This window comes from Ursus arctos, unplaced genomic scaffold (assembly GCF_023065955.2).
Source record: "Ursus arctos isolate Adak ecotype North America unplaced genomic scaffold, UrsArc2.0 scaffold_5, whole genome shotgun sequence".
NCBI classification, from domain to species: Eukaryota; Metazoa; Chordata; class Mammalia; order Carnivora; family Ursidae; genus Ursus; species Ursus arctos.
This window is the reverse complement of record NW_026623067.1, coordinates 10,782,073-10,809,750: the sequence shown is the minus strand read 5'-3', so window position 1 is coordinate 10,809,750 and position 27,678 is coordinate 10,782,073. Positions and strand designations below refer to the sequence as shown.

Below are 27,678 nucleotides of genomic sequence, written 5' to 3'. Positions count from 1 at the left end.
CACATGTTTGCATGTTAGTGGCAATTGAGGGGGAGAAGTTGTTGGTGAAGTACAACATAGGAACAATTGTGGAGGTGACATCCCTGAGCAGGCTGGAGGGACTGGGGTTGGCACACAGGGTAGGGCTTGGCTCTGTACATTTCCCCATCAAGCGCAGGGACTCGCGACAGAAGCCACCGCCCCACAGCTTCCCCGGAGCTCAGCGACAGGATTGGGCAATTCCTGCGGGAACTACGTCTCCCGGCAGGCGGTGCGCTCGGTGGCCAATGCGCAGGCGCGCGCCGCCGGCCTCAGCCTGTCCCCTCCCAGCCGCCCCGGCGCCTGTTCCGGGCAGGAGCCACCGACGCGGAGGGGGACGGGTTCCTCTTAAAAGAGAAACGGCGGCCGTGCGCGCGAGGTGGGCCCTTGTCCTCCAGCCGCTCTCCGGGCCTGCGCGCGAGGCGGGGGAGGCGCAGGCGCAGTCGGGCTGAGGGCGGGTGGGGGCTCGCAGGTAAGGCCGGGTGGGGGTGGACCGCGGCGGGCGCTCTGGGTGGCCTGGGAGCTGCCTTTGGAATTGGCCTGTCCTACGCATAGTGAGCGTTAAGTGGGGCGGCCCGAGACGGGGTGGGAGCGCCCTCCAGACCCCGGTCCCACCCACATTCACCCCACTGTGAAGAGCGCCCCCAGTAGACACCACCTCCCCTTCCCCCCGTCAGCCAGTGAAGGCAGTAAAGGCCTGTGCTCTCTTCAAGATGAAACTGTTACCCACCCCGCGTCCAAACCCAGTTGAAAATTCTCCGTGAAAATCTCACGCCCCTTCCCCATATCTCCCGTTTCTACACTTCAGTGTGCTCGGGGTCAGGCCATTGTTCTCACTTTGACTCTGTCTCCCTACCTCCCACTCCACAGCGCTAGTTTACATGCCCTGTAACGTAAGCTGGGGCGTTTGGGGCCCAACGGCGGCGGATGCTAGGAAATGACTTAGTCTTGCTCCCAGTTCACCGATGAGGAAACTGAGGCCCCAGCGGCGGGTGGAGCCGGGGCCTCGCGCCCGAGATCGGGTCCGCCCATACGCGTGTCTCCTCCACCCTGTAGGTCCTGGTGCCCATGGCTTCCTCCCCGGTGGACGCATCTCGCAGGCGGCAGGAGAAGCGGCGGCAGCTGGACGCGCGCCGCAGCAAGTGCCGCATCCGCCTGGGCGGCCACATGGAGCAGTGGTGCCTCCTCAAGGAGCGGCTGGGCTTCTCCCTGCACTCGCAGCTCGCTAAGTTCCTGTTGGACCGGTTAGGGGCCGGGGCGGGGCTGTGGGGGAGGGCACCCAGGTTGCACCACCCAGTCCCCTCCCTGGATCAGGTGCCGGCCGGCCCCCTGCTCGTTACATCTGCAGATTTCTCATTTCAGCACAACAGCCTGTGTGATTTGTGGCCTCTCTGGGTCCCTTGCCCTCCTCTTTGTCCCCAGCGAATAGGGCGCCTGAAAGTGTGTGCGTGCTGAGAGCCGAGGGCAGTTGGCCTGGATCCCCACCTAAGCTGCCTCTCTTCTATCCCTCTCCTTCCCCTCGCAGGTACACTTCTTCAGGCTGTGTGCTCTGTGCAGGTAGGTAGGAAATAACTAGAGGTGGGGGGGTGGTCAGGAGCCAGGGAGGGAAGAGGGGCAACAGGGAGTGATGAGACCCAGAAGCACCCTCCGAAAGGGGATGGATCAGAGGGGACCCTGAGTGATTTGGGGAAAAGGGGCGGGGGAGTTGGGGAGCCCAAGGTAGTTTGATGGGGGCAGCCTGTGGAAAAGAGAGCAATATCTCAGGACCTTGGGGGTTCTGGGCTCTGAAGAATGGTAAACTGAACTAGGGTCTGGCATTGCCCCGGGGGGGGGGGGGCGCGGGGGAAGGGTTGGGGGACAGGTCTGTGAGGGTGTGGTCCCAGGATGAGGGGAGGAGGCTTCCCAGCTTGCCCTGACTGTTGCCTTTACCACTTCAGGTCCTGAGCCTTTGCCCCCCAAGGGTCTGCAGTATCTGGTGCTCCTGTCTCATGCCCACAGCCGAGAGTGCAGCCTAGTGCCTGGGCTTCGGGGGCCCGGGGGCCAAGATGGGGGGCTTGTATGGGAGTGCTCTGCAGGCCATACCTTCTCCTGGGGCCCCTCTTCAGGCTCCATATCTCCAGAGGAGCCCAAGCCAGTTTCCTGTCCAAATACTGCCCGGAGAAGCTGGTGCCCGGAGCCCAGGAGTGGGCAGGAACCTGCAGGTAGGCCGCAGAAAAGAAGAGTTGTGGAGAAACGCGAGGGAAAATGGTTCCCATCTCTGTAGCTTAGAACCCCATTTTCTAAAAATTATCCTTTCTCAGTGGAAAAACTATGCTGACAAAGGAATTATATCCTCAAATATATTTTTAGGTATAAAAAGCAAAATACAGAATAAGATTTATGTTGTATGTTGTGTTACCATTAGTGGAAAAATAAGGGGAGAAAGAGAAAAACATATGTGTGTATATATATATATATATATAATATCTCTGGAAGGGCATGTAGAAGGGCAGGTTCTCTGTGGGAAGGACTAGGTGATTGGGGGACTGTATTGGAAAAGAGACTTCAAAGTGTACCTTTTTATACTTTTATTTTTTGAGTCATGTGAATGTATCATCTGTAAAGTAAAATATCACTTCCCATCCCAGTAGCCTCTGCACCCTCCTTCCCAAAAGTCCTCCCACCACTTCAGACCTTAGAAGTATACCTGTCCTCATCCCCCTAGCCCAGAGTTCCTTCCCCTTTGACCCTACCTGTGCCAACAGGTTTGGAATCTGAGCATGATGAGAGGACTCAGGAGGCCAGGTTGCCCAGGTGAGGTTGGGTTTGGGAGGGAAAGGATAGACTTGGGTGAACAGCGCAGGTGAGGGAGCAGAGCCTGAGGCTTCCCTTCCTTGGTCCAGCAGGGAAGTGGGACCCCTACTGGAGACCTTCCCAACCCCAGGAGAAGAGGGGGAGGAGGAAGATGAGGATGAAGAGGAGATGCTCAGTGATGCCAGCCCATGGACCTACAGCTCCTCCCCAGATGAGCAAGTTGGGGTTGTGGGAAGATGTTGAACAGAACAGGAGGGAGGGAGCAGCTAGCTGGTCAGGGATCCCAAGCTTTCCAGACCCAAGGGGAGGGAAAGGCTTATTGGTGGGGAAGGCAGAAAGAATTGGAGGTTTTGAATTGGGGAAAGGGGATGAAGTTAGGCTTAGAGGAGAATGAAAGCTGAAAGCTGGTGTGAACAGAGATCCTGGGGTAGGGGTAGGGTTGTTCTGAGTTTGGGATCTTTGCAATTTAGGGCCTGGGGTTGGGTTGAAGGCTAGCTGAGAGCCCAGGAAGATAAAGCCCTCCTCTTCCTTCTCTTTTCAGCAGTGATCCAGATGCCCCCAGAGTACTTCCTTCCCCTGTCACCCATGCACTTAAGGAGGGGGAGACACCCCCGGCCCCAGCAGCTCCCCTCAGTCCTCTTGCTGTACCATCCTCATCAACATCATCATTGGGTTCTGGAACTCTTCTGCCTACCGAAGTTGGTGTACAGCCGGAACTTAGAGGGACCCCTCAAGCAGCCCAGCAGACTGAGCCCCTGGCCAGGTAACCTGATGGCTGAGACAGAGGGCAGGGGCATCCTGGGACATGGCCCTCCCTCGAGGCCCTCTGCTCCCTCTTTGCTGCCCGTAGCCCTGGGAGTCAGGCCCAGTCTGCTCTGACCTTGGCCTGGGAAGAGGACACGGCACAGATCGGCCCCAAGAGAATTAGGTAGGACTGGGGGAGGGGGCCTTCAGAAGGGGAGTGAGAGGAGGGGGCCAAGGAGAGCCCGTGGGAGTCCTTATGCTCCTGCCTATCCTCCTCCCCCAGGAAAGCTGCCAAAAGAGAGCTGCTGCCTTGTGATTTCCCTGGCTGTGGAAGGATCTTCTCCAACCGGCAGTATTTGAATGTGAGGCTATGAGGGGGACAGGTTGGGTTCTATGTGGCCTCAGAGGTATATGAGAAGGGCTTAGTGAGATGCTGAGGTGAAGGAGAAGCTGAAGCAAAGAAGCCTGGGGTGTGGGTGGATAGGAAAAGGGTTGGGTGCACCTGCAGAGCTTACCTACAGTTACTAATCACTAATCCGGACAACTGGTCAGTAAGGCAGAAAAGCAGGCCTCAGGTGCACAGCTGCTGCCCCCCACTGCTAGTTGCATGGGCCCTCCAAGGGTCCCGTGGGGATGGCGATGGCACTCTGCAGGCTCTTGGAGTGCTAGCAGCTGTTCCAAGCACTTGATGTGTGTCAAGTCTCTGGATCTTCAAAAGATCCCTAGGGAGTAGGTGCTGACACTGTTCTTCCTGCAGATGAGGAAACTGAGGCACACAGAAAGCTAGTGTGTGGTAGTGCTGGGGTTCCAGAGTCCACACGCAGCCACCTGGCCCTGATGGCTTGAGTGGGTAGTTCTAGTGCCAGAGGACTGGAAGATGCAGCCTAACTGCAGGAGGGGTTTGAGGCACAAGGAGGAAGGGGCCACAGCCCCCACACTTACCCAGAGCCCTCCTGGATTACATCCTGAAGCTGAGGGAGAGCCCAGGTCAGAGGGATAGCGAAGCGAGGGTGGATGGGATTTGGAAGAGGGAACGGGGCATGTCCCCCATGGTGGGAAAGCTCTGGGATAATAACTTTAGCGGGGCTAGTCAAACACTCAGGAGCCTGTTAATGAAGAGACTGAAGCAGCCTCAAGCCGCAGTTTAACTGCGGGAAAGTGGGATTATAGGAAAGGGGAAAGCCCATGCAATTTACGGACCCAGGATGTAAAATTAGGTCAGACAGGAGAACTATTTCCCAGACATACTCAGTGAGTTCAAGAACAGACTACCCTTAAAAGTGTTCCAGGTGGAGAGCATGCATATGCGTGTGTGTGTGTGTGTGTTTCCAAAGCAGATTTAGGAAAGCGTCATATAATATACACCCATGATGAGCTATTAATAAAGTAGGCAATCTGGGCAATATTATTGTACATTGATATTGAAAAGGGTAATGATACCTACCCGAATTATGTTCTCATTCCCAGCAGACAGCAACTCCATGGTTAGGGAACCGAGAGTGTCACCAGAATGGCACTTTGTTCAGGGAACTGGGCTTTGTAAGGAAGGTTGTGGCAAAAATGTGAGATAATGCAAGTCAAGGACAGAATAGGATGAGGGCAGAGTTCGGTGTCAGGATGGGATGGGATGCTCGCATTCAGGTCAGAACTGGCAAGGATGATGTGAGCTGGTGGTGACAGAACTGTTGGGGGAGGCAGAGCAGCCTGCCTGCTGGGCCAGCTCTGGCGGTCTCCCTGACACCACCTGTTTCCTTTCCTAGCACCACAAGAAGTACCAGCACATCCACCAAAAGTCCTTTTCCTGCCCAGAGCCAGCCTGTGGGAAGTCCTTCAACTTTAAGAAACACCTGAAGGAGCATGTTAAACTGCACAGTGGTGAGTGTAGAAATGCCTCCTCATTTCCCTCCTGTGGGTGCTGTCACCTCCCTGTGTGGGTGCCTTCACCTCTCTCTGTGAGTGAAAATGTCTTCACTTCCCCCTGCGGGTGCCTTCACTTCTCCGTGTGGGTCCTGTCACCTCCCCCTGGGGGTCCCTTCCCCTCCCCTGTGGGGCCCATCACCTCCTATCTGCAGGTCCCATCACACCCCGCTGTGGGATGGCTCTTACACTCAGTTCTCTGTGTGTTGAGTACCTGCCTGCTTGAGACTGTTGTAGGTGCTGAGATACGAGAGTGAACAAAGAGGGCAGTCCTTACTTCATAAGACGTCCGCTCTAGTGATAACAGGGATACAAAGAGATGTGAAAGCCCAGAAGGAGAGCAGGAGTCTCCCTGGTAGAAAGGGAAGGTGCTCTGAGCAAAGACCTAAGTTAAGGGAGGAATGGAGGCTTGTCCATGTCTGTGGGCAGCACTGGGAAGGCCTTGAATTGGCTTCTGCGCGGTGTGTTCCAGGAAGGGAGAGGAGGCCAGGATGTTAGAAAGAAAGGAAAAGAGGTTAGGTAGGTGGTGGGGGCCTATAAGACTACCATCAGCATGGCTTGGCTTCTGGCCAAACGAGATGGGCAGCATCTCAGGGTCTTGTATAGCAGAAGGACACAGCTGACTTTAAAAGGAGCAAAGTGACTGCCTTGTGGACAAATGGGACTGTAGGAATGTGCAGCACACAGTGATAGCAGCCTTGACATGCTGGTCCAGTTGGGTTGGTGGGAAGTGGCTAGAGGCTGATGTGAGCGTGAAGGTGGAGCCAGAAGGCTGCTGTGAGAAGGACAGACTGGCCACAGGTGGATGGGCAGGAGGGTGTCAAGGCTGACTTGAAGGATTCCAGCCTGGGCAACGGGGCAGAGGTGATGAGATTTCCTGAAAATGAGGGAGAGGCAGGCTTTAGGAAAGGGACATTTTATTTGGGACATGCTCATTTAGGCATCCCAGAAGATGTGAATCTGGAGTTCAGAGATGTTGGGGGGAAAATGGGTGGACTGTACCTACATGGAGTGAGCACAGGTAGAAAAGAGTTCTGAACGGGGCAGGTGGGAAGGGTAGCTCCCAAGTGCCCAGTGAGGCAGATAAAGAGAGCAGTATTTGAGGAGCCAAGTGGAGAGAGTGCTCTTGGGGGGGGGGGAGGGGATGGGTTGTGCCAGGGCTACAAGACTGAGTAAGATGAGGACAGGCCGCTGGACGTGGTGTGGGAAGCCACCTTTGACTGGATGACAAGGTGGCGCGCGACAAGGGAGGATGGCCAGAATGGAGTGAGTTCAAGGCAGGGAGGAGCTGGCGAAGTAGAGAGAGTGAGTATGGGCCACTCTTTGGAGTGGTGCTGTGAAGAGAAGTAGAAAAATGGGGTCTTAGCTGGAGGTCTGTGAGTTTGGGAGTACAGAGATGGGAATGATCCCACTGAGAGCAAAGGCTTACCGATGCCCACGTTGGGGGCTCGGGGTAACCTCCGGTCAGGAAGAAGCGGCATGTCTGCACCACTGGAGGGTGACTGCAGTGAACAAGGAATATTCACATATATGGGCACGGAAGCAAGTTGGCTGATGGATTAGGTTGGGTTGGGGGGGACATGTGGTTATTCTCTCCTGGCTTCTCTCTTCTTGGGGACTTGAAAAATGAGATCACTGCTGAATGAGCTAGCAGAGAGAGGAGGTGGTATGGAAAATGGCCTTATGGACTCCTGAGAGTGAGAGAGAGAACTGACCAAGAAAATGCAGAGGCATATGGTGGGCCCTTGGGACTTGTAATGAAAAGGAGAGGCTGAGGGATAGGCGAACGGATTGTGGGTGGGGTTTCTGCTCCCCTTACCACACCTGTGTATTCCTGGAGCAGGCCAAGGGTTGTGTTTATCTTGAGTTGGATGTTAATCAAACAGGTACAGCTAAGGGAGAGGGTGGCCAGTGAATTCGTAGTGCGAGTGAAGGAAGGCTACAAAGACACCCTGGAAAGAGATCTGGGTGAAAAGCGTGGAGGGGGGCAGTGGGAAGGCAGCGGGTTGCTGGACTGGCAGGGGGGAATCCCAGGCTTATTGTAGCAGGACAGAGTAGAAGGCCCTTGCTGGAACTAGGATGCTTGGAATTGGAATTTCAAGGAGTGCAGTGATAGGGTGTGACCTAGGAGTGGTGGCTGAAAAGGGTAGGAGACCAGGTCAGTGAGGGTCAGGGAACAGAAATGTGGAGTGCTGGGTGTGTAGAAAACAGAGCAATAGCATGAGTAATGGCTGAGGAGAGAGCCTGGAGCCAGAGATTTGGGGAATGTGGTGGAGGAATGGGGAAGAAGGCTGCAGGTGAACATGCGGGGCTGTACGTGGTGGTAAGGCAGAGGTCTACAGGATGCCACAAGAAGCAGGGATGCTTCCTGTGTAGCCTGCCTGGAGACTTGGAGGTATAGGAGAAAACCCACAGCAGGACTGTGAGAACTGGAGAAGCACAAAGGGCAGGTGGTTAGTGCTGCTAGGGAGGCAGGCTCAGGGAAAATAGAGATGGGCAGCTGACAGCCACAGGGCACTGCTGGGGGCTGGGAGGGGTGGGATAAGCAGGTTGAATGGGGACAGTACTCCTGTGAGGGTTGGCAGGTGGGCTGGACTGAGGAGGGGCCTCGACCTGGGGATGGATGCTGGGGTGACCCCTGTGAACCCGCAGACACCCGGGACTACATCTGTGAGTTCTGTGCCCGGTCTTTCCGCACCAGCAGCAACCTCGTCATCCACCGGCGCATCCACACTGGAGAGAAACCCCTGCAGTGAGTGTGGGGGTGCATGGGTGGGCAGGTAGGGCTGCCAGGGAGACCAGCAAGACACTGGGACAGCTGGAGGCAGGGGGAACCCCTGGGGAAGTCAAGATGGGCTGAAGCCCTGTCCTTCCCTCTGCTGTCCCTGGCTCAGGTGTGAGATCTGCGGGTTCACCTGCCGCCAGAAAGCCTCCCTGAACTGGCACCGGCGCAAGCACGCAGAGACAGCCGCTACTCTGCGCTTCCCCTGTGAGTTTTGTGGCAAGCGTTTCGAGAAGCCAGACAGCGTTGCAGCTCACTGCAGCAAAAGCCATCCAGCGCTGCTCCCAGCCCCACAGGAGTCACCCGGCCCATTGGAGGCCTGTCCCAGTGTCTCTGCCCCTGTGACCCCGAGGTCTGGTGATGAGTCCAGGCCTTCTGTGGCTCCTCAGGCTCTGACTGTGCTCCCTCAGCAGTGAGCATTCGTGAGCTCTGAGGAGCCAGACCCTGGAGACTGAAGAGGAGCAAGGAAGGGAAGTGCCAGTTGCCTGGTCCCCAGAAGCCAGGGTCACAGAGAGTGCAGGGTGGGGGCAAAAAAACAAGCCAGGCTACTTTAATCTTCCTAGAGGACAGAATAAATCCAGTATTTTACATGGACATGTGTGGGCAGAGTGAGTGTTTTGGCACCTGGAGCGCAGGAATCCTGATTCCTTTGGAAGCAGGCTCTGCTAGAATATGCCTGTGTGCGCCATAGGTGTGGGCTGTATTCCTCTCTCCGCAGGCCCCTACCTCAAGGACCTGGCTTTCTTTCCCGATTTGCTTTTGCACTTTGCAGTCCTTTTCTGTGGAGTGTCAAACCTATTCTTGCACTCAAGAAGGGCAGGCTGTGACATGGAGAGCACTGGATCATTCCAGAGGGATGGGTTGGAACAGGAATGGAGGTGTGTGAGCCTGAGCCACATTTGTACTCTGCACTGACCAAGAGAACCAAGTGTATAGGTTCGAAGAGTCTTGCCTTCCAGTGCAAGATCAAGGGGGCTATACATGCAAGATCACTGAGCTACCTTGGGAGGGGGCATCTTAGAACTTCAAAAGGGCCTGGCTCTTGCATCACTCCTGAAGTCTGCAAAGACAGCAGCCTCAGCTTTGACAAAGGACGCTCTTGCCATCTGGAACCCAAACAAACAAGCTTTATTTCACCAGTCATAAGCAAAAAAATCGCTGGCCAATTCCAGATTTTCTACCCTGCACTACTGACTCTGTGGAGCTCAGTTTCCCCATGGCTCTAAGCTTAGTTTGGAAATAACATTCTGATGCAATACTCTTGGCAATACTCTGCTTTGTAGACCCCATGTGGTCTCAGTCTGGGTCCCAAAGTTAATGTCCCCCTGCCTAGCTGGAGAATATTGCCCTGAGAGGCACTTTGACCTGGACACCATCAGGTCTGTCCTGCCCAGCTCCACTGTGGGTGGACATTCTCTGCCCGGAGGCAGGCTGGTTGGTTCTGGCATGATGTCTTTCACTGAAATGAGCTGTCCCATCCGTCATCTCTCTGCCTACAAATTTCCTGTCTCTGAGCCCAGGAAGAAAGCAGCAGAGACTCAAGTAGAACCAAGAGGCAAGAAGACCACAAGGCGGGTGGGTTGTCCCTGTGGCCATATCTGTGATCATTACCTGAAGAGGCAGGACAACAAAAGTAGGCAGGAAGGAGAGCGAGGGGAGACTCAGGCTGGAAAAAGGGGATGGGACAAGAGCAGATAGAACACAGGTGGGAAAACGGGAAAGAAACATCTGAGGGCACAGTAGCAGCAATGGGAATACACCAATACCTGGGCTCCCTTCTGTGTCTAGGTTTTCCTGACTCCCTGCACCGACACCACAGGGGGAGAGCAGGAAGGAGGGAGGACAGGAAGAGCTGACCAGGGAAGTCCATGTAGGGGCGTGGCAGGAGTCCCGGTGAAGGGCTACCATGGAAGGTGTGGCAAGGCGACAGCCAGCCACGCTGTCTTTGCAGAGACCTCCCTCTGCCACGGAGCCCCACCATCCCTGTGGCAGTGAGTCAGTACTTGCCAGCCTACTACAGAGAAGCTTCTCAGCTACTGTCCCTTAACTGGACACAAAAATTTTGTCCGGCTTTTCCTGTTCTGCCTGCGCAGCAAAGACGAGCGCAGCTCCCACGGTGGCTTGGGTGGCCGCGGTGGCGGCTCGAGCGCGTGTGTGGGCCCGCTGGTGCTGGGAGAGCGAGCGGCTGTGGCTGAAACACTTGCCGCACTCGGCACATTCTGCCGGCCGCTCGCCCAGGTGTGTCTTGCGGTGCAGCGCCAGCTTGGAGCCCACGCTGAAGGCCTTGCCGCACTCGGGGCACTTGTGGGGCTTGTGGCCAGCGTGGTTGCGCCGGTGCACGTTGAGGTTGGATACGCACGTGAAGCGTTTGCCACACAACTCACAATGGTAGGGCTTCTCGCCTGTGTGCGTGCGCCGGTGCTTGGTGAGGTCAGAGCGGTCGCTGAAGCGGCGGCCGCACTCGGCACACGGGAAGGGCCTCTCCCCCGTGTGTATGCGCTGGTGCACCACTAGGTCGGAGCGCTGCCCGAAGCCCTTGCCGCACGTGGCGCAAGCGTGCGGCCGCTCTCCCTGGTGGCTGCGCCTATGGCGCAAGAGGGTGGAACTTTCGCTGAAGCGGCGCCCGCAGTCCCCGCACGCGTAAGGCTTCTCACCCGTGTGCGTTCGCTGATGGCGCACCAGCGTGGCGCTCTCCAGAAAGCCCTTTCCACACTCCGGGCACTTGAAAGGCTTCTCACCTGAGTGCGTCTGCAGGTGTCGTGTTAGTGTGGAGCTCTTGCCAAAGCTCTTCCCGCACACATTGCACTGGTGTGTACCCGGAGCACGCGGCCGAGGAGCTGTGGCGTCACCAGGGCTCCGAGCCGCGTGGACGCGTGCGTGGCTCCGTAGCCCTGCGTAGCTGCGGAAGGCCCGTGGGCACTGTGAGCAGCGGTGGACCGGGTCGAGAGGCATGATGGGTGTCCCCCACGGGTGTGCCCGCGCCTGGTGGAAGCGTAGCGCACTCTGACGGAAGGCGCGGGCGCACAGGGGACAGCGGCAGGGCCTTTCGGGGGGGTGCCGCCGGCGACGGTGCAGCAGCAGAGCTGAGAGGTGTGGAAAGCTGCGGCCGCAGGCGCGGCAAGGGCAGGAGCGGCTGCGTTGTCTGTGTGTGCTCTGGTGCAGGTCAAGGCGGCCACTATGATGGAAGCTCTGGCCGCACTCATTGCAGATGTAGAGCGTCTGGCCAGCATGCGCGCGTCGGTGTGCGCGGAGGTCGGCGGCCAGTGCATAGCGCTCACCACAGTCTAGGCAGCGGTAGCGGCTGTCGCCGCCGTGGGCGCGCTCGTGGCGCAGCAGCACCGAACTGTAGCGGAAGCTCTTGCCACACTCACTGCATACATAAGGCCTTCCTGCCGCCGCTGCCGCTGCGGCCGCCTCTGATGCAGCGAACATGGTGAGGTCTAGGCTGGGGTGCCCTCGGGATGCGGGCCGGGGGCCAGGCTGGCGGGGAAGTGTGCCACTCCCACGCCGGCGTCCACCGCCTCAAACTGCGCGTTATTTTCGGTTTTCTGAAGGCCTACAAAGGGAGTAGCAGAGGGAAGAAGGGGAGGCCTGGAAAACTGGTCTGCAGATTCCAGGTTCCTTCTTTTGTGGGCAGGCTCTGCAGCTTTTTCTAGGGTGGGCTGCAGCCAGGTTCACCCTTCACCCTGAGCGCTATAGGGAGAAAGTCACTGTAAGCCACAGTAACAGCCGCAACAGCTACACTTTGGGGAAGGGGGAGGCAAGCACAGGGTCCCTATTTCTTGTAACTTCCTCAGCTAGGCCATCTCCTTGATTCCATTCTCCAAGAGAAGGCAAAGCCACAGGACTCCTAGAAATATTGGGGGTGGGGAGGTCCTCATGCCATCAGGAAGGGTGAGGGATTCAGAGAGGGAGTTTGCTTCCAAAACTCTGCTTGGCAGGGCATGAGGAGTACCCAGCCTATTTTCTGTCCTTAGATCAGAGGTGTTGGTCTGGAGATGCACTAGGAAACACAAAGGAGGGGTGGGCAATGAGAAGGCCCCTGGGCCTAAACCACATCAACACCTTCCTCTGAGACCCTGATTTCCTAAGTCACCAATGGGAACCTAGCCAGATCTGGTCTGGAAGGACAAGGAGGGCAATGAGATGAAGCAGAAACCTGTACAGATGCAGCAGTTTGGGCAAAAGTCTCAGAAAGGGCTGGGGCCTGGGCAAGGGATGGTTATCTGAGAGACCCCAAAGTATTGCACCTTGCCTTTGGACAGTACCTGATAATCACTCCACACCAGTACACAGCCTAAAAGTTCCCTGGCCTAGCCTTGAGAAAGAAACTCAGGACCCAGGAAAGGGGCAAAAAGGAACATGAATAACCCATAAGGAATAACATTGAAAGTTAATGGCATTATTCTAGAAATGCTTTTCACATTTTTAGCAAACCTGCAGAGAAGGAAGAAGCATTCCTTCCTAATTCTCAGGTCATCCAAGTTGTTTGCAAACATTCCGCAGACTTTTCTCATTGCTCTAGCTCCAGGGATCTGAGAACCCAGAGTAGCAGAGAAGCCCCTTTATGGGGATGGGATCTGATCTGCTATCCTCTTTATCTCAAATGTTATCCCTGAACCCTTTTGACAAGTTGGTCCAGGTAGCTGTCTGCGAGCAGGATCAGCCTGTCTGTACAGAGCCTCCTGTGGGCCTCATCACTGACTACTCTCCCTCAAGGCTCATGGACTGGTCCCAGCTAAATTCAGTGGAGATGAGGTATAGTTGCTGTGAGTTATAGGCTGTGTCACTCAATAGGTTAAGGAGAGGAAGCAAACAAAATGGTCAGCAGTCATTTTCTTATTGGCAGATGGAAACATCATAAATACCCAGAGCTTGGTTAAAACACCCCATAAATGGGATCCATTGAAAAAAAGCCTTGAAAGCCACAAACCTTCAGGGGTGGGCTCTGGAGTTTCTGCTCCCCTCCACATTGGGCAGGAGTGGCCAATATAGGATGTTCTCTTCTCATGCCTTTGGAGCAGGATGTTCTGTACCCTGCAGGGATGAAGTAAGAGGGACAACATGAATTTACATTGAGCAAAGGGCACAGAGGCAGGGAGAGAAAGAAGAGGGGAATATTTTCTGGTGGAGGGTATTGTTTTAATGGACATTTTCAAATATAAAAAACTAAAGAATAATATCATGAATCACTCCCTCATCTTTAGCATCTATCTACATTTTGCATTTTGCTCTTCTGTTTCATCTATCACACTCCTCTCCCACACATTTGCTCTCTCTCTCTCTCTCTCTCTCTCTTTTTTTTTTTTTGGTCTGAAGTATTTTAAATCCCAGACATCTTATTCACAGAGAATGAGTTTAAGCAAAAGCTGCAAGCAGGGGCAAGAGCCCCTCTGCGGACCTGAAAGCAGTCTTCAGAGACAATCAGTTCTTCCAGAGGGAACTTTCAGCCCAGACACTTGGGCTGTCTATTCTAGGTTGTCAGTTCAAAAGAGTGTTTGCCCTCATGTGAATAAAACCTTCCCTCAGGACTCAGTGTTTGATCCAAATGCCAAAGAGAGCAATGCACATGCTGGTGAGGGTTCCACCTCACTTGAGAGACTCCAGGGACCACGGCACCTCTCAGGCCAAGTTTCTGGGAACCCACCCTTTTCCTCCCAGGGCACAGGCCCAAGGAAGGTAAGACAAACACACAAACACAAACATGCATAAATAAATGTCATATAAACAAAGATACAATTTCCCCCCATTACAAATGTGGTAAGACAGACCCTATCTAGGGGGCAGGTTTGGTAACGGAGTGCCAGAGTACACCCCTCAAGTCTCTCTTCTGTATCTCACCCCATGCTGGAGTTTGCCCTGGAAGAAAAGGGGTCTATGCCTGGAAGGAAACCTGAAAGAAAAAAAAATATATTATTGTACAAAAAAAAAAAAAAGTAAGTATAGGAGGAAAAAAAAAAGTACAAGAGGGCTTAGAAAGAGGGAAGGAGGTAATTATGTGTGAGTTGGTGAAAAGTCCTAACCATTCAATACTTTAAAATATTTTAGGAAAAAAATTTTTTAGTACTTTTCAAGCATTTAATACTTACAAATATTTATAAATACCATATATGTAATTAATAAAAATAGGTACTAAGAAAGATAAGCTAATGAAAAAATTAACATTCACATTAAAAATAAACTTCTGAGTTTTATATATCACTTTATTTTTGTTTCTTAATAGATATTGCAGGTATTTCATACCACATCTAACCATATCTAACATTACAGATCAAGAGTATGGTAGTTAATCAGGATTTAGTACATTAACAATCTATGAGAGCAGTTTAGTTCTTTTTCTTCTGAGTTGTGTCCTTCCGTTAGTACAAAGATTTTCTTCCATGGTTATCTGTTCTGCCAGGCCAATATTTCTGGGGCAGGATGAAGAGACAAGTGATCATCTTGCAATTCCTCCATCTTGAAGTCAGAGCTGGGTAAAGCTGGTGCAGGCGTGGGCTGAGGGCTGTCACTACAGTAGCCATGAACCATATGTGACTGAGCATTTGAAATGTGGCTGGTCCAAACTGAGATATGCTGTAAAGGTCAAATACACTCCTAATTTCAAAGATTTAGTATGAAAAAAGAATGCAAAATATCTAATTAATAATGTTTAATGTTGATTTTATATTGAAATGGTAATATTTTGGATATACTGGGTTAAATGAAATGTATTATTAAAATTAATTGCCTACTTTGGAGCCTTTCCATTTATAGTTCCACCCGTAAAGTCCCTTCCCCTCTTCATTCAGGGCTCTGCTCCAGTAACCCCTCCTCAGAGAAGCTCTGCTGAGCACCTTCACACCCCACAGCCCCATCCCTTACTTGGCTTTATTCTGAATAATGAATGAAAGTAACAGGAAACAGTAGTCCCATCCATTCTAGGAAGGCTTCAGCCCCTTTTCTAGGCAAGGATGGAGGGTGGAATCTAGAACACCAGAATGGCTACTCCTGACCTAACAGAAACAAGATCCAGTACTTCAGAAGAAGTTGCCCCTTTCAGCTTCAGATCCAGTCTGACATGTTAAAGGAACTGCTGGAAATAGGAATGACAGCTGCTTTCCATCCCAAGTGCCCAAGCCTGATCATGATCCAAGTACACTCTTTGGGAAGTTTTGCCTTCACAAAGATTTTCCTGTGAACTGGAAAGTGTGGAGAAGATAAGGGATGTTGGCAGGAAGAGAACACACATAGTAGGATAGTCTATTCTCTATGTTCCTTTGACACATGGGCAAAACTGCAACCCAAAGGGGGCAGAGCATCCCAGAATTGGGATGGGGAAGGGACTATACATGGTGGTTTGCACCTTCCCTGGGCCTAGCAAGAAGCTGGGCACACAGAAGGCACTCAATGCTTTTTGAGAATGATGCATTAATCTGGAATACAATTCTTTCAAATGTTAGGTTACTGGAGGACGAGGCCTCTCTGCAGTCATCTTATCCTCCATAGCCCTATCTACTGCATATACTGCAAATACTCTGCTTTGGTTTTCTGAAATGGAACTGTACCATCCGGCTGGGAACCACAGAGGCAAGTGTCCAAATTCTGGTTCTTCCATTACTAGCTGTGTGACCTTGGACAGGGGACGTCAGGTGTCTGACACTCCTGCCTGGGAAAATTCAGTAAAGGAAGCTATTATAACGTTTCATATGAAAAGAAGGTTAAAATATGTGTAAGTCTGAGAACTGTGGTTGCTGAGTTTTTAGGTTTCACCCTCTTCAGGACAGTTCCTCTGAAGAGGGATCCTGAATGCGGGGTCCGACTCCTACCTCCACCCTAAGGATCCTAAACGTTCTGCAAGTTTTTTTTTTTTTTTAACCCCCCCCCCCCCCAAAGAATCCTTCTTCACATGGTTAGAGCAGCGTGGGCATTCCGTAGCCCCACGCCACACCCCGGGAGCTTTCTGAGTAATCATGGAGGCTGGTTACTCAGTTTAGGGCTTGTTGCCTAGTACTTAACGGGAAAGTGCGCACAACTATTCACCGAAAGAGGAACGCCACACCTGAGTAGGTCGCAGCACAGCCAATCCCGGGCGCCTCAGTCAACTTTCGTCACGAGTTGCTAGGCAGATTCTCCTTGGGAGAAACTTCCCACCCGCGGTCCTACCCCAGCTCCTCGCCCCTGGCGCCAGCCCACAAAAAACGTAGTCAGGAGTCTGGGGCGATTAACGCCAACAGAGCCTGGTGACTGACACTGCCCTTTTAATCCGTCTTAGCCTGGCGATGTCTGCGTCGTGGGTCCGCCGACCCCGAAGGTCACCGGGGGAAGACGGGGGAGGACAGGCAGAGGGCAAGGCCTGGGAGGCGCAGGCCGCTCGGCAGCCGTGGGCGTGAACCGACCAATCGCTCGTTCCGCCGTGCCTCCGCGTCACTTGTTGCCGGGGCGGCGCTCCCCACAGCTGCAGACGGTAGCCGCCAGAAGCGGAGGGGAGAAGACGGGCGACAGTTGGGGATCGCTGCCCCGCGCCAACCCTGCCCTCCCAGTCCCTCAATCCCCTCACCGGTCGCCGACTGGCTCCTTGTACACCACGCGGTTCCCACTCAGCTTGCTCGCCGACCCCCGCCTCCCGGATTTCGGGACTAGGGCGTTGAAGGGAGGAAGGGTCTGGCGGAGCGCGCGGCCGCCGAGTGGGGGGAGCTGGGCGGCGCCTCAGGATAGGGAGTCACGCTCCAGTCCCGCTTTCCCCGGCTGGCCAGTGGTCGGCCTCATGTGGGCCGCGTCACCGGTTGCTGGGATGATTAGAAGGCGTAGTAACTCTCTCCTGACTATTCAGCGTCGCCAGCCCTGGCCCAAAAAGCTGCAAGGGGGCAGGGCTACTACCACTGGGAGCCAAATACCGCCTCCCTCTCCGACAAGGCTCCTCCTTCTTCCCATGCTCAGCCAATCTCTGCCTCCTCTTTTGTCCGCTCGCCCCCCGGGCCTGATCCCGCCCAATCAGAGGAAAGGGCGCTGAGCTCCTGCTGTGGCCGAGTTCCGCGTGCCCAGTCTAGCCTTCCAGCTGCTCGCGCGCCCACGAGGGCGCGGACGGGAGTCCCCGCTTGGGCTGCCTCCCGCCTGATGGGTTCCTGGCGTGGAGCGACCGCGGGGGCCACCCTCCCAAATCGTCCCAGTAGTAAGCGAGTGACTTTTTACAGTGAGGCCACACTTGGTACCTATTATCACGCTTACTCCTCCCCACAGCTCTGCCATGGGGGTTCCCACAAATGAATGACCTGCCCAAGGGCGCAGTGCCAGGGTTGGGGATACTCCTGGTCGGCTTTCCAGGCGCCTCTTCAAGAGCTGCTAGGCAGAGCTCCTCGTCCAAATGTTGAGACTTCAGTGTCTTCCACTGAGAGGTGGAAATGCAATTGGGAGCATAACGGCCCCTTCTTCAAGGCTACTGATCATCCAGAGCAGACTCCCAGGTATGGCTCTCAGGATCATTCTTTACCTGCTCTAATCTTCCTTTCGAGAACCCTTAGTACTGCTCCTCCTGCTACACGTCCAGAGCTTCTGTCCCTCTGCTCTGCTCAGGGGCCCCCCAAATCACTGTACATTTAGACCCCTTATGCCCTACCCCCGGTTCAGCCTGGAATGCTATTCTGCTTTTAATTCCAACCATTCTTAACAGTTTAGACAAATGCCATCTCCATTAATCTATGCTGGAATGCTGCTTTCCACCCTCGGTCGTGGGTGTGCATCCAGGCTGCAATGCAACCCTCTGCGTGTTGGTATAGTCAGATGACGGCTGTCACCTCTGTAGTTAAAGGCAGGCCTTGTCTTACTCATAGGCGATGCCCTGAAGCATGAGCACTGCACATCACAGGTGCTCAATGAGTGTTTGCTGACCCCCGTGTGACAGTATTGTGGAAGTAGTACAGGGATGGTAGCAGCAGGCAAGGAAGCAAAAAACGGACACAGGATGCAGGCTTGGGGTGATGAGGGCCTGAACCAGGAAGGGATGGAGGTGGGAGAAGTAGAAAAGGAAAATGTGCTTGCTGTAAAGTGCCATATGCAGGTAAGGTAATGTTATCCGAAGATGACTAGTTGAGAATAATTCCAAAGCCTTTCAGGCCTGAGAAATGGATTAATTAGGACATTTCTGGACTCATTGTTCAGCATTGATGACATGTCTTTAAGGGACACTGACACAGTTGGCCAATTCCGGAGGAGTGACTAGGATAGTGATAAATACATTACATAATTGAAGAGGCTGGGGACATTTAACCTGCAAAAGAGAAGCATGGTCATGACTGTACACAAAATTTGACAAACTGTCATATGAAAGAGGTCTGGATTAGACAACTTTCTTTTGTGTTGCTATGGAGGAAAGAACCCAATGGAGGGAAAATGCAGGGGGGTGGATTTTTATTTCCTGTGGGAGTCATTACAGAAGGGGATAATAATCGGAACAGGAATACTGAGTTTAGTGAAAGAAAGAAGGTCAAGATGAAGTTATGTGCATATTTGTTAACTTGAAAATATCTGACCCAGATGGTTGCCTTTCAGTACAAAATTTGTTGTCCTTACAGGCCACAAGAGGCATAAGACACCATCTGTATTTAGTATCATTTACCATATACTTTAGAATTATGTACATATCTTATCTCCCCTACTAAATTGTAAGCTTGAGGGCATTCTTACTGAGTGCAATTTTCTGAATGCCTGCTTACATTCAAGGAAGTGAGTTGAGAATTAGAGACAAAACAGAAACTGAGTCTCTTGAGGCATGCTATGGGAAGACAGACTTCCACAGTTTATGCCTTCCCATTATATGTCAAGTGTAAAGTAGTATAAAGCTAGAACAAGAAGAATGGGATAATTCTTCTATAGGTCATCAGCAAATTTCATAGATTTAACATGTAGCCAAGATTTTGTATCAGGATGATGGTGACAATGATTTCCACACCCTGGGAGCTTTCTGCCAATGTAGAGATGCTGGGATTGGGTTGGGACGGAGAGATAGGATAAGCAGGAAAGGAGTTTGCATACTCTTGCTCTAGACTGAGGACAAAATGTACGTAGATGCAGATCAGAATTCTGTGGAGGATGCTGAGTGGAGCAGGGCAGGAGTTCTAGGAAATGGAGGGGGTAGAGGTGTTGAGAAAGGAAACTCAAAGTAACTTGGCTAATTCAAAGAATCCCTCCCTCCAAAAAGACTTTATTGAGGGTACACTGAGTTCCACCTGGCTGGGCAATGGGAATACAGAAATGTGCCCATCACGTGCCCTTACGGTATGGTTAGAAGAATTTATGCCACACTCAAGAGTTTGGGCTTCTCTCATTGGTTAGGGGAGGAGCCATGGTGCATCAGGTTTTGTAAAGACTAGGAAGTTAGAAGTGAAAAGATGAAGCTAGGAGAGTGGATGACATTTCCCAGAGAGACTGTAGGTGGATAAGAAGGAGACTGAGGGTAGAACCCTAGAGCACTAATCTCCAAAAGGTGGCAGCTATAGAAGCAGTGAAGACTTTGAGAAGAAGGAGGGTCAAGACAGGGTGAGGTGTTTTTCTTTTTTATAAGATTGATTTATTTATTTGAGAGAGAGATTGAGAGAGAGCACACATAGAGGGAGAGAGGGAGAGCCTTGAGCATAGAGCCTGACACGGGGCTTGATCCCCGGCCCTCGAGACAATGACCTGAGCTGAAACCAAGACTTGGACAATTAACTGACTGAGCCACCCAGGCACTCCAAGACAGGGTGAGGTTTTGGATCCCATGTGAGGAAATGGTCAGTGCCCAATGCTTGCATAAGTCCAGTAATGTCATGGCAACATCAGTCCATTGGGTTTGATCAGAGGGCAGTGTTAGTTGTTTAAGAAGAGAGAGACAGAAAAGAGTAAGAGTACTGAATATTTATTCATTGTGGGCATGTGGCACATAGTACATGCTTTACATTGCAGTTGAGAGGCAAATGAAAAGTAAGTAAGCAGAGTTAAGGGAATAGACCAGTATTTGAATCCATTGTTTGAAATGTGAGCCTGATCAAATAAAATTTGGAAGCTTACTGTTACAGTGATATAAAGACTGAGAACAGTTTCAATTCCATTTAGTTCCTGTGTTGCTAAATACAATGTTTCTATTCTTCAAGTATTCCAATTTCAGTCCCATTTACAATAAAAACATTGGCCTCTAGAACATGATAGCTTCTATTGCTTCCCAAATAACTCCACAGATGTCAACTGACAGTTTTCCAATAGTAGAAAGAACCAAGTACAGAAAAGTGAAATCTAACAATCTAGAATGAGAACAGGAAAGAATAGACAACCTAATAAAATTCTGAAATGCAGATTTTATTTTTTTAAGCAAGGAGGATTTTTATTAATTTCAAGTTGTAAACATATTGTAAAGCCAATCAAAATGGTTTTCAGGAAATAAGAGAAAAACAACCTATAAATTGCATCAACAACACACATATTAATTTTAATGATGTGACACAGAGGACTAATGTCTTTTAAATATATTTTTTCAAATTTTTATTTAAATTCCAGTTAACATGTAGTGTAATATTGGTTTCAGGAGTAGAATTTAGTGATTCATCACTTAAATATAATACCCAGTGCTTGTCAGAACAAGTACCCTCCTTAATACCCAACACCCATTTAGCACCCCCCCGAACACATCCCTCCATCAACACTCAGTTTGTTCTGTATAGTTAAGAGTCTCTTATGGTTTGTCCCCCCCTTTTTTTCCTCCTTCCCCTATGTTCATCTGTTTGTTTCTTAAATTCCACATGAGTGAAATCATATGGTATTTGTCTTTCTCTGACTTGTATCACTTAGCATCATACACTCTAGTTCCATCCGTTATTGCAAATGGCAAGATTTCATTCTTTCTGATGGCTGAGTAATATTCCATTGTGTGTGTGTGTGTATACACACCACGTCTTCTTTGTCCATTCATTAGTTGATGGACATTTGGGCTTTTTCCATATTTTGGCTATTGTGGATAGTGCTGCTATAAACATTGGGGTGCATGTGCCCCTTCGAATCACTATGTTTTCATCCTTTGGGTAAATACCTAGTAGTGCAATTGCTGGGTCATAGGGTAGTTCTATTTTTAGCTTTTTGAGGAACCTCCATACTGTTTTCCATAGTGGCTATACCAGTTTGCAGTATAAGAGGGTTCCCCTTTATCTGCATCCTTGCCAACATGCGTTGTTTCCTGTTCTGTCAATTTGAGCCATTCTGACAGGTGTGAAATGATATCTTGTCGTGGTTTTGATTTCTTTTTCCCTGATGATGAGTGTTGTTGAGCATCTTTTCATGTGTCTGTCAGCAATCTGGATGTCTTCTTTGGAAAAATGTCTGTTCATGTCTTCTGCCCATTTCTTAACTGGATTATTTGGTTTGGGGGTGTTGAGTTTGTTCTTTCTTGATTTTGGATACTAATGCTTTATCAGATATGTCGTTTGCAAATAGCTTCTCCCATTCCATAGGCTGCCTTTTAGTTTTCTTTACTGTTTCCTTCACTGTGCAGAAGCTTTTTGTGTTGATGAAGTCCCGATAGCCCATTTTTGCTTTTGTATCCCCTGCCTCCAGGGATGTGTCTAGTAAGAAGTTGCAGGGGCACCTGGGTGGCTCAGTCAATTAAGCATCTGCCTTTGGCTCAGCTCATGATCTCAGGGTCCTGAGATCGAGCCCCACATCGGGCTCCCTGCTCACAGCAAACCTGCTTCTTGCTCTCTTCCCTGCTTGTGCTCTCTCTTGCTACCCCCATTCAGATAGATAGATAAATAAATAAATAAATAAATAAATAAATAAATAAATAAAATCTTAAAAAAATAGTAAGAAGTTGCTTTGGCCCAGGTCAAAGAGATTGCTGCCTGTGTTCTCTAGGATTTTGATGTTTCCTCATTTAGGTCTTCCATTTTGGATTTATTTTTGTGTATGGTGTAAGAAAATGGTCCAGTTTTCCCAACACCATTTGTTGAAGAGATTGTCTTTTTTCCATTGGATATTCTTTCCTGCTTTGTTGAAGATTAGTTGACGATATAGTTGTAGGTCCATTTCTGGATTTTCTATTCTGTTCCACTGATCTATATGTGGGTTTTTGTGCTAGTACCGTAGTGTCTTGATGACTACAGCTTTATCATATAGCTTGAAGTCTGGAATGGTCATGCATTTCAAGAGTGCTTTGGTGTTCGGGTATTTTCTGGTTCCATACAAATTTTAGGATTGTTTTTTCTACTTTTGTGAAAAATGCTAGTGGTATTTTGAGAGGGATTGCATTAAATGTGTAGTTTGTGGGGCGCCTGGGTAGTGCAGTCGTTAAGCGTCTGCCTTCGGCTGAGGGCGTGATCCCGGCGTTCCAGGATCGAGTCCCACATCGGGCTCCTCCACTGGGAGCCTGCTCCTTCCTCTCCCACTCCCCTGCTGTGTTCCCTCTCTCGCTGGCTGTCTGTCAAATAAATAAATAAAATCTTTAAAAAAAATGTGTAGTTTGCTTTGGGTAGTATAGACTAAATGTCTTTTAATTTAAACAGCACTCTTAGAGGGATGCAAACCGTAGGAGAGTCTTAACTATAGAGAACAAACTGAGGGTTGATGGAAGGGAAGTGGGGATGGACTAAATGGGTGATGGGTATTAAGGAGGGCCCTTGTGTTGAGCACTTGCTGTTTATATATAAGTGATGAATCACTAAATTCTACTCCTGAAACCAGTATTACAGTCTCTTTTAGCTAACTAGAATTTAAATAAAACTTTGAAAAATATAAACAACACTTTTTTCTTTTTTAAAGATTTTATTTATTTATTTGACTGAGAGAGAGACAGCCAGTGAGAGAGGGAACACAAGCAAGGGGAGTGGGAAAGGAAGAAGCAGGCTCCCAGCAGAGGAGCCTGATGTGGGGCTCGATCCCAGAACGCCAGGACCACGCCCTGAGCCGAAGGCAGATGCCCAACGACTGAGCCACCCAGGCGCCCCTATAAACAGCACTCTTAAAAGGAAATGATTAGAAGTTGTGCAGCTTAAAGTCTGCAGCCAAGTTAAAGTCTTGGGCACTGATTCAATCAGACTGCTACTTATTTTTACATTTATGTAGGTAAACTAATTGTGAAAAGCTCTAGTAAACTAGATACGGATGAACTGGATAAACTTGGTGTAGCACAAAACTAGAATATTTGAGAGGATCAAGATCAACTTTGTCTAAAAGACAAGCTTTTTCCTAATCTTTAATGATGTCTTAGTCCTTAATGATGAAATTTCGTAGTCTTTTTTTTTCCCACCCCCTTGAAATTTCTTAGTCCTTAATGCTAACTTTTTTTTTTTTAAAGATTTTTATTTATTCGACAGAGATAGAGACAGCCAGCAAGAGAGGGAACACAAGCAGGGGGAGTGGGAGAGGAAGAAGCAGACTCATAGCGGAGGAGCCTGACGTGGGGCTCGATCCCATAACGCCGGGATCACGCCCTGAGCCGAAGGCAGGCGCTTAACCGCTGTGCCACCCAGGCGCCCCCTTAATGCTAACTTTTTAAAAGTTATGTCAGACGTATGAAAAAATGTTCAACATCACTATCAGAGAAATACAAATAAAAACCACAATGGTACCACCTCACACCAGCCAGAATGGCTAAAATTAACAACTCAGGAAACAACAGATGTTGACAAGGATGTGGAGAAAGGGGAACCCTCTTACACTGTTGGTGGGAATGCTCACTGGTGTGGCCACTCAGGAAAACGGTATGGAGGTTCTTTAAAAGTTAAAAATAGAGCTACTTTGGGGCACCTAGGTAGCTCAGTTGGTTAAGTGTCTGCCTTTGGCTCAGGTCATGATCCCAGGGTCCTGGGATCCAGCCCCGCATTGGGCTCCCTGTTCAGCCAGGAGTAGGCTTCTCCCTCTCCCTCTGCCACTCCCCCTGCTTGTGCTCTCTCACTCTGTGTCAAATACATAAATAAAATCTTAAAAAAAAAAATAGAGCTACCCTATGACTAAGCAATTGCACTACTAGGTATTTATCCAAAGGATACAAACATAGTGTTGCAAGGAGGCACATACATCCCAATGTTTATAGCAGCAGTGTCCACTGTAGCTAAAATACAGGAAGAGCCCAGATGTCCATGGACAGATGAATGGATAAAGAAGATGTGGTACATATACACAATGGAATACTACTTAGCCATCAAAAAGGAATGAAATCTTGCCATTTGCAACATAGAGGGAACTAGAACGTATTATGCGAAGTGAAATCAGTCAGTCAGAGAAAGACAAACACCAATATGATTTCACTCGTGAAATTTAAGAAACAAAACAGATGAACATCGGCAAGGGAAGGAAAAATAAAGTAAGGTGAAAATAGGGAGGCAAACCATAAGAGATGCTGAATTCTAGGTAACAAACAGGGTTGCTGGAGGGTGGTGGGTGGGGGTAAGGGATAATTGAGTAATGGGCATTAAGGAGGGCACCTGATGTAATGAACAGTGAATGTTATATGCAACTGATGAATAACTAAATTCTACCCCTGATGTTAACTTGAATTTAAATAAATTAAAAAAAGTTATGTCAGGTAAAAATTATATTCAGAACTCACATGTAGGAATCACTGGTTCACAAAATAAGATTTGGAAAATTAGCTTAAAATTATGAGGCATAACTTTTAGGGGAAAATTAAAGTAAAATACATGGTAAGGATAAAATCAGGTTTTATGATTAAAACCATTTTAAAGGCACTTTTGGAGCAGCAGTGTAATAATACTAGTATCACATGCAAACTTGTAGCATCTTTAGAAAATCTTTTGATTTCTTTTCCTTTCAGATTTTGAGGCATTTAAAATTTGGGTAGGTACATTTAAACTTAACATATGATGTGTTACTACAAATATTTTAAATAATGTTAAGTACTTTTCTGTATAAAGCTTAATTGAGGCAGTATCTTATTGTGCCTAAGGTTCTCAACTGCCTGAGGTCAAAGACTGGTGCCATCACTTACCTGCAGCATGATCTTGGGCAATTTATTTAACCTCTAGTTCTTATCTTTCCTCAATTTAAAAATGGAGGTACAATATACTTCAGTTAGTTGTCGTGAGGAACAATGATGGATATAAACCCACTCAGAGGGGCGCCTGGGTGGCGCAGCAGTTAAGTGTCTGCCTTCGGCTCAGGGCATGATCCCAGTGCTCTGGGATCGAGCCCCACGTCAGGCTCCTCCGCTGTGAGCCTGCTTCTTCCTCTCCCACTCCCCCTGCTTGTGTTCCCTCTCTCGCTAGCTGTCTCTATCTCTGTCAAATAAATAAATAAAATCTTAAAAAAAAATAAAAAAAAATAAAAAAATAAACCCACTCAGAACGGTGCCTGGTAGAGGGTTAACACTGCATATGTGTTTGCTGTTTTCATCATTCAATGAGGTGATGAGCTAAGGGAAAAATAATTTCTCAAAAACTCAGCAGGTAACAGGGGTAGAAATAATTCAGGGCTATTAGTAATATAGGCTGTCCCTTTAATTGATATTTACTAGCAAATTTTACACTATATATTTCTCAGAGCAAGTTTCCAACCAAATTTTTAAAAAAAGCTTTATTGAAGTATAATCAACATACAACATCTCACATATTGAAATGTACAACTGGAACAGGTGCCTGGTAGCTCCCCGTGATCCTGTAATGGCTAGTACTCTGCGCTGTGAAACAAAATGTACAATTTGAAAAGTCCTGACATGTGTATCCAAATCATATTCTCACTACAATCAAGATAGAGAACACATCCACTACCCATAGATTTCTGTGTGCCAGTTTGTACTCCCTCCTTTCTCTCCTCTAGGCAACCACTGATCTGCCTTCTGTCACTACACATTAATAAACTATTATGTTTCATTAGCAGATGGTGGTTAAGTATTAAATATTTGACGCAAGGTAGAGAAAAAAATCAAAGAACATAGGAAGGTAGTTAACCACAAAGAAGTTTTTAAAGGTGAAGGTAATTTAGAGTATTTCTGTGAAGCAATTAAAAAAATAAGTTACCAATTGGGGCGCCTGGGTGGCACAGCGGTTAAGCGCCTGCCTTCGGCTCAGGGCGTGATCCCGGCGTTATGGGATCGAGCCCCACATCAGGCTCCTCCGCTAGGAGCCTGTTTCTTCCTCTCCCACTCCCCCTGCTTGTGTTCCCTCTCTCGCTGGCTATCTCTGTTAAATAAATAAATAAAATCTTTAAAAAAAAAAAAAAGTTACCAATGAAAGCCTGATGGGATGCCTGGGTGGCTCAGTCAGTTAAGCGTCCTACCTGTCAGCTCAGGTCATGATCTCAGGGTTGTGAGACTGAGCCCTGCATCAGGCTCCACAGTGGAGCCTGCTTAAGATTCTCTCCCCCTCCCTTTACCCCTCCCCACCCTCCCACCCCCACTCGCACTCTGTCTCTAAAAAATAAAATACAAAAAAAAAAAAGCTTGAGAAAATTTATTTCACTGATAAAGAGTTGACTTGTGATACTATCTAGTAGCTGATGGTGTTACTTGTCAGTAAAGATGTCTCTTTATGTGGCTTTCATATTTTTACATTTCATTCAGTAACTTAGTCAACAAGGGTTGACTGGTTGTTTATCTGCATCAGGGACTGGAAGGGGCACTTGTGGCAGGGAGATGACGCAGACCTGTGCTATCCAACACATTAGCCACTAGCCACATATGGCTACTTATTTATTTATTAATTTTTAAAGATTTTTTTATTTTTATTTTTTTAAAGATTTTATTTATGTATTTGACAGAGATAGAGACAGACAGCGAGAAAGGGAACACAAGCAGGGGGAGTGGGAGAGGAAGAAGCAGGCTCACAGCAGAGGAGCCTGATGTGGGACCCGATCCCAGGACTCCGGGATCACGCCCTGAGCCGAAGGCAGACGCGTAACCGCTGTGCCACCCAGGCGCCCCTAAAGATTTTATTTTTAAGCAATCTCTACACCCAACGTGCGTCTTGAACTCACAACCCTGAGATCAACAGTCACGCACTCCACTGATTGAGCCAGCCAGGCACCCCAACATTTGGCTATTTAAACTTAAAAATTCAGTTCAGTTGCACTAACATTTTAAAGTTTGAAGAGTCCTACACATGGCTAGTGACCACTGTATTAGACGGTGCAGATACAGAAATTTCTATCACTGCTGAAAGTTCTATTGGACAGAGTTGATTAAGAAGATTATTGATGTACATTATCTACAATGGAGATGGGGAAGGTCTAAACTGAAGCAATAGTAATCAAATGTTGAGGAGCGATCTCCCATGCTACTTAATGTACTGCAGAGTGAAGACAGGGGGTTTCATTTAGGATGTCTTCTAGGTTTCTCCCTAGGTAAATGGGTAGATGGTAGAACCATTCACCAACAAAATATAGAAGAAGCAGGATTTGGGAAAGAGGATGAAATCAGATTTGTACTTGGTGAGAGGTAACCTTTGCAAAGGCCAGTGGTCTCAGAAGCTTTTGGG

General features: G+C 49.4%; 2 protein-coding genes across 16 annotated transcripts; one reads left to right on the top strand and one right to left on the bottom strand.

The window, feature by feature from the left end:
* Positions 1-313: 313 nt before the first annotated feature.
* ZNF692 (zinc finger protein 692) lies at positions 314-8,848 on the top strand. 8 transcript variants are annotated; one of them, XM_057307089.1, is made up of 12 exons: positions 314-397; positions 1,075-1,262; positions 1,441-1,575; positions 1,956-2,219; positions 2,763-2,811; positions 2,901-3,026; positions 3,353-3,574; positions 3,662-3,739; positions 3,839-3,917; positions 5,316-5,430; positions 8,125-8,224; positions 8,367-8,848. In XM_057307089.1, the coding sequence occupies exons 6-12, from the start codon at positions 2,980-2,982 to the stop codon at positions 8,668-8,670; spliced, it is 945 nt and encodes a 314-aa protein (XP_057163072.1). In that variant the 5' UTR covers positions 314-397; positions 1,075-1,262; positions 1,441-1,575; positions 1,956-2,219; positions 2,763-2,811; positions 2,901-2,979; the 3' UTR covers positions 8,671-8,848. The 8 variants fall into 8 exon arrangements, with proteins under 8 accessions (XP_057163072.1, XP_026363422.2, XP_026363421.2 ...); XM_026507637.4 differs by having other exon boundaries at positions 315-397; positions 1,544-1,575; positions 2,904-3,026; positions 3,356-3,574; XM_026507636.4 differs by having other exon boundaries at positions 315-397; positions 1,544-1,575; positions 2,904-3,026.
* A 516-nt stretch (positions 8,849-9,364) lies between these two features.
* Positions 9,365-17,072, bottom strand: ZNF672 (zinc finger protein 672). Of its 8 annotated transcripts, none has more exons than XM_048220909.2 (4): positions 16,791-17,072; positions 14,026-14,147; positions 13,188-13,291; positions 9,365-11,947 (listed from the first exon to the last, which is right to left on the bottom strand). In XM_048220909.2, the coding sequence occupies exon 4, from the start codon at positions 11,684-11,686 to the stop codon at positions 10,298-10,300; it is 1,389 nt and encodes a 462-aa protein (XP_048076866.1). In that variant the 5' UTR covers positions 11,687-11,947; positions 13,188-13,291; positions 14,026-14,147; positions 16,791-17,072; the 3' UTR covers positions 9,365-10,297. The 8 variants fall into 8 exon arrangements, with proteins under 8 accessions (XP_048076866.1, XP_026363426.2, XP_026363427.2 ...); XM_026507641.4 differs by having other exon boundaries at positions 9,365-11,810; positions 14,096-14,147; positions 16,791-17,071; XM_026507642.4 differs by having other exon boundaries at positions 9,365-11,810; positions 16,791-17,048.
* Positions 17,073-27,678: the final 10,606 nt, after the last annotated feature.

Bases quoted from the DNA above. Each gene is read 5' to 3' on its own strand.
- ZNF692 (XM_026507634.4), top strand. From the start codon at position 1,087: ATGGCTTCCTCCCCGGTGGACGCATCTCGCAGGCGGCAGGAGAAGCGG. The intron at 2,812-2,900 runs GTGAGGTTGGGT...TCCTTGGTCCAG, and splicing joins CAGGAGGCCAGGTTGCCCAG to CAGGGAAGTGGGACCCCTAC. The intron at 5,431-8,124 runs GTGAGTGTAGAA...GTGAACCCGCAG, and splicing joins GCATGTTAAACTGCACAGTG to ACACCCGGGACTACATCTGT.
- ZNF672 (XM_048220909.2), bottom strand. From the start codon at position 11,686: ATGTTCGCTGCATCAGAGGCGGCCGCAGCGGCAGCGGCGGCAGGAAGG.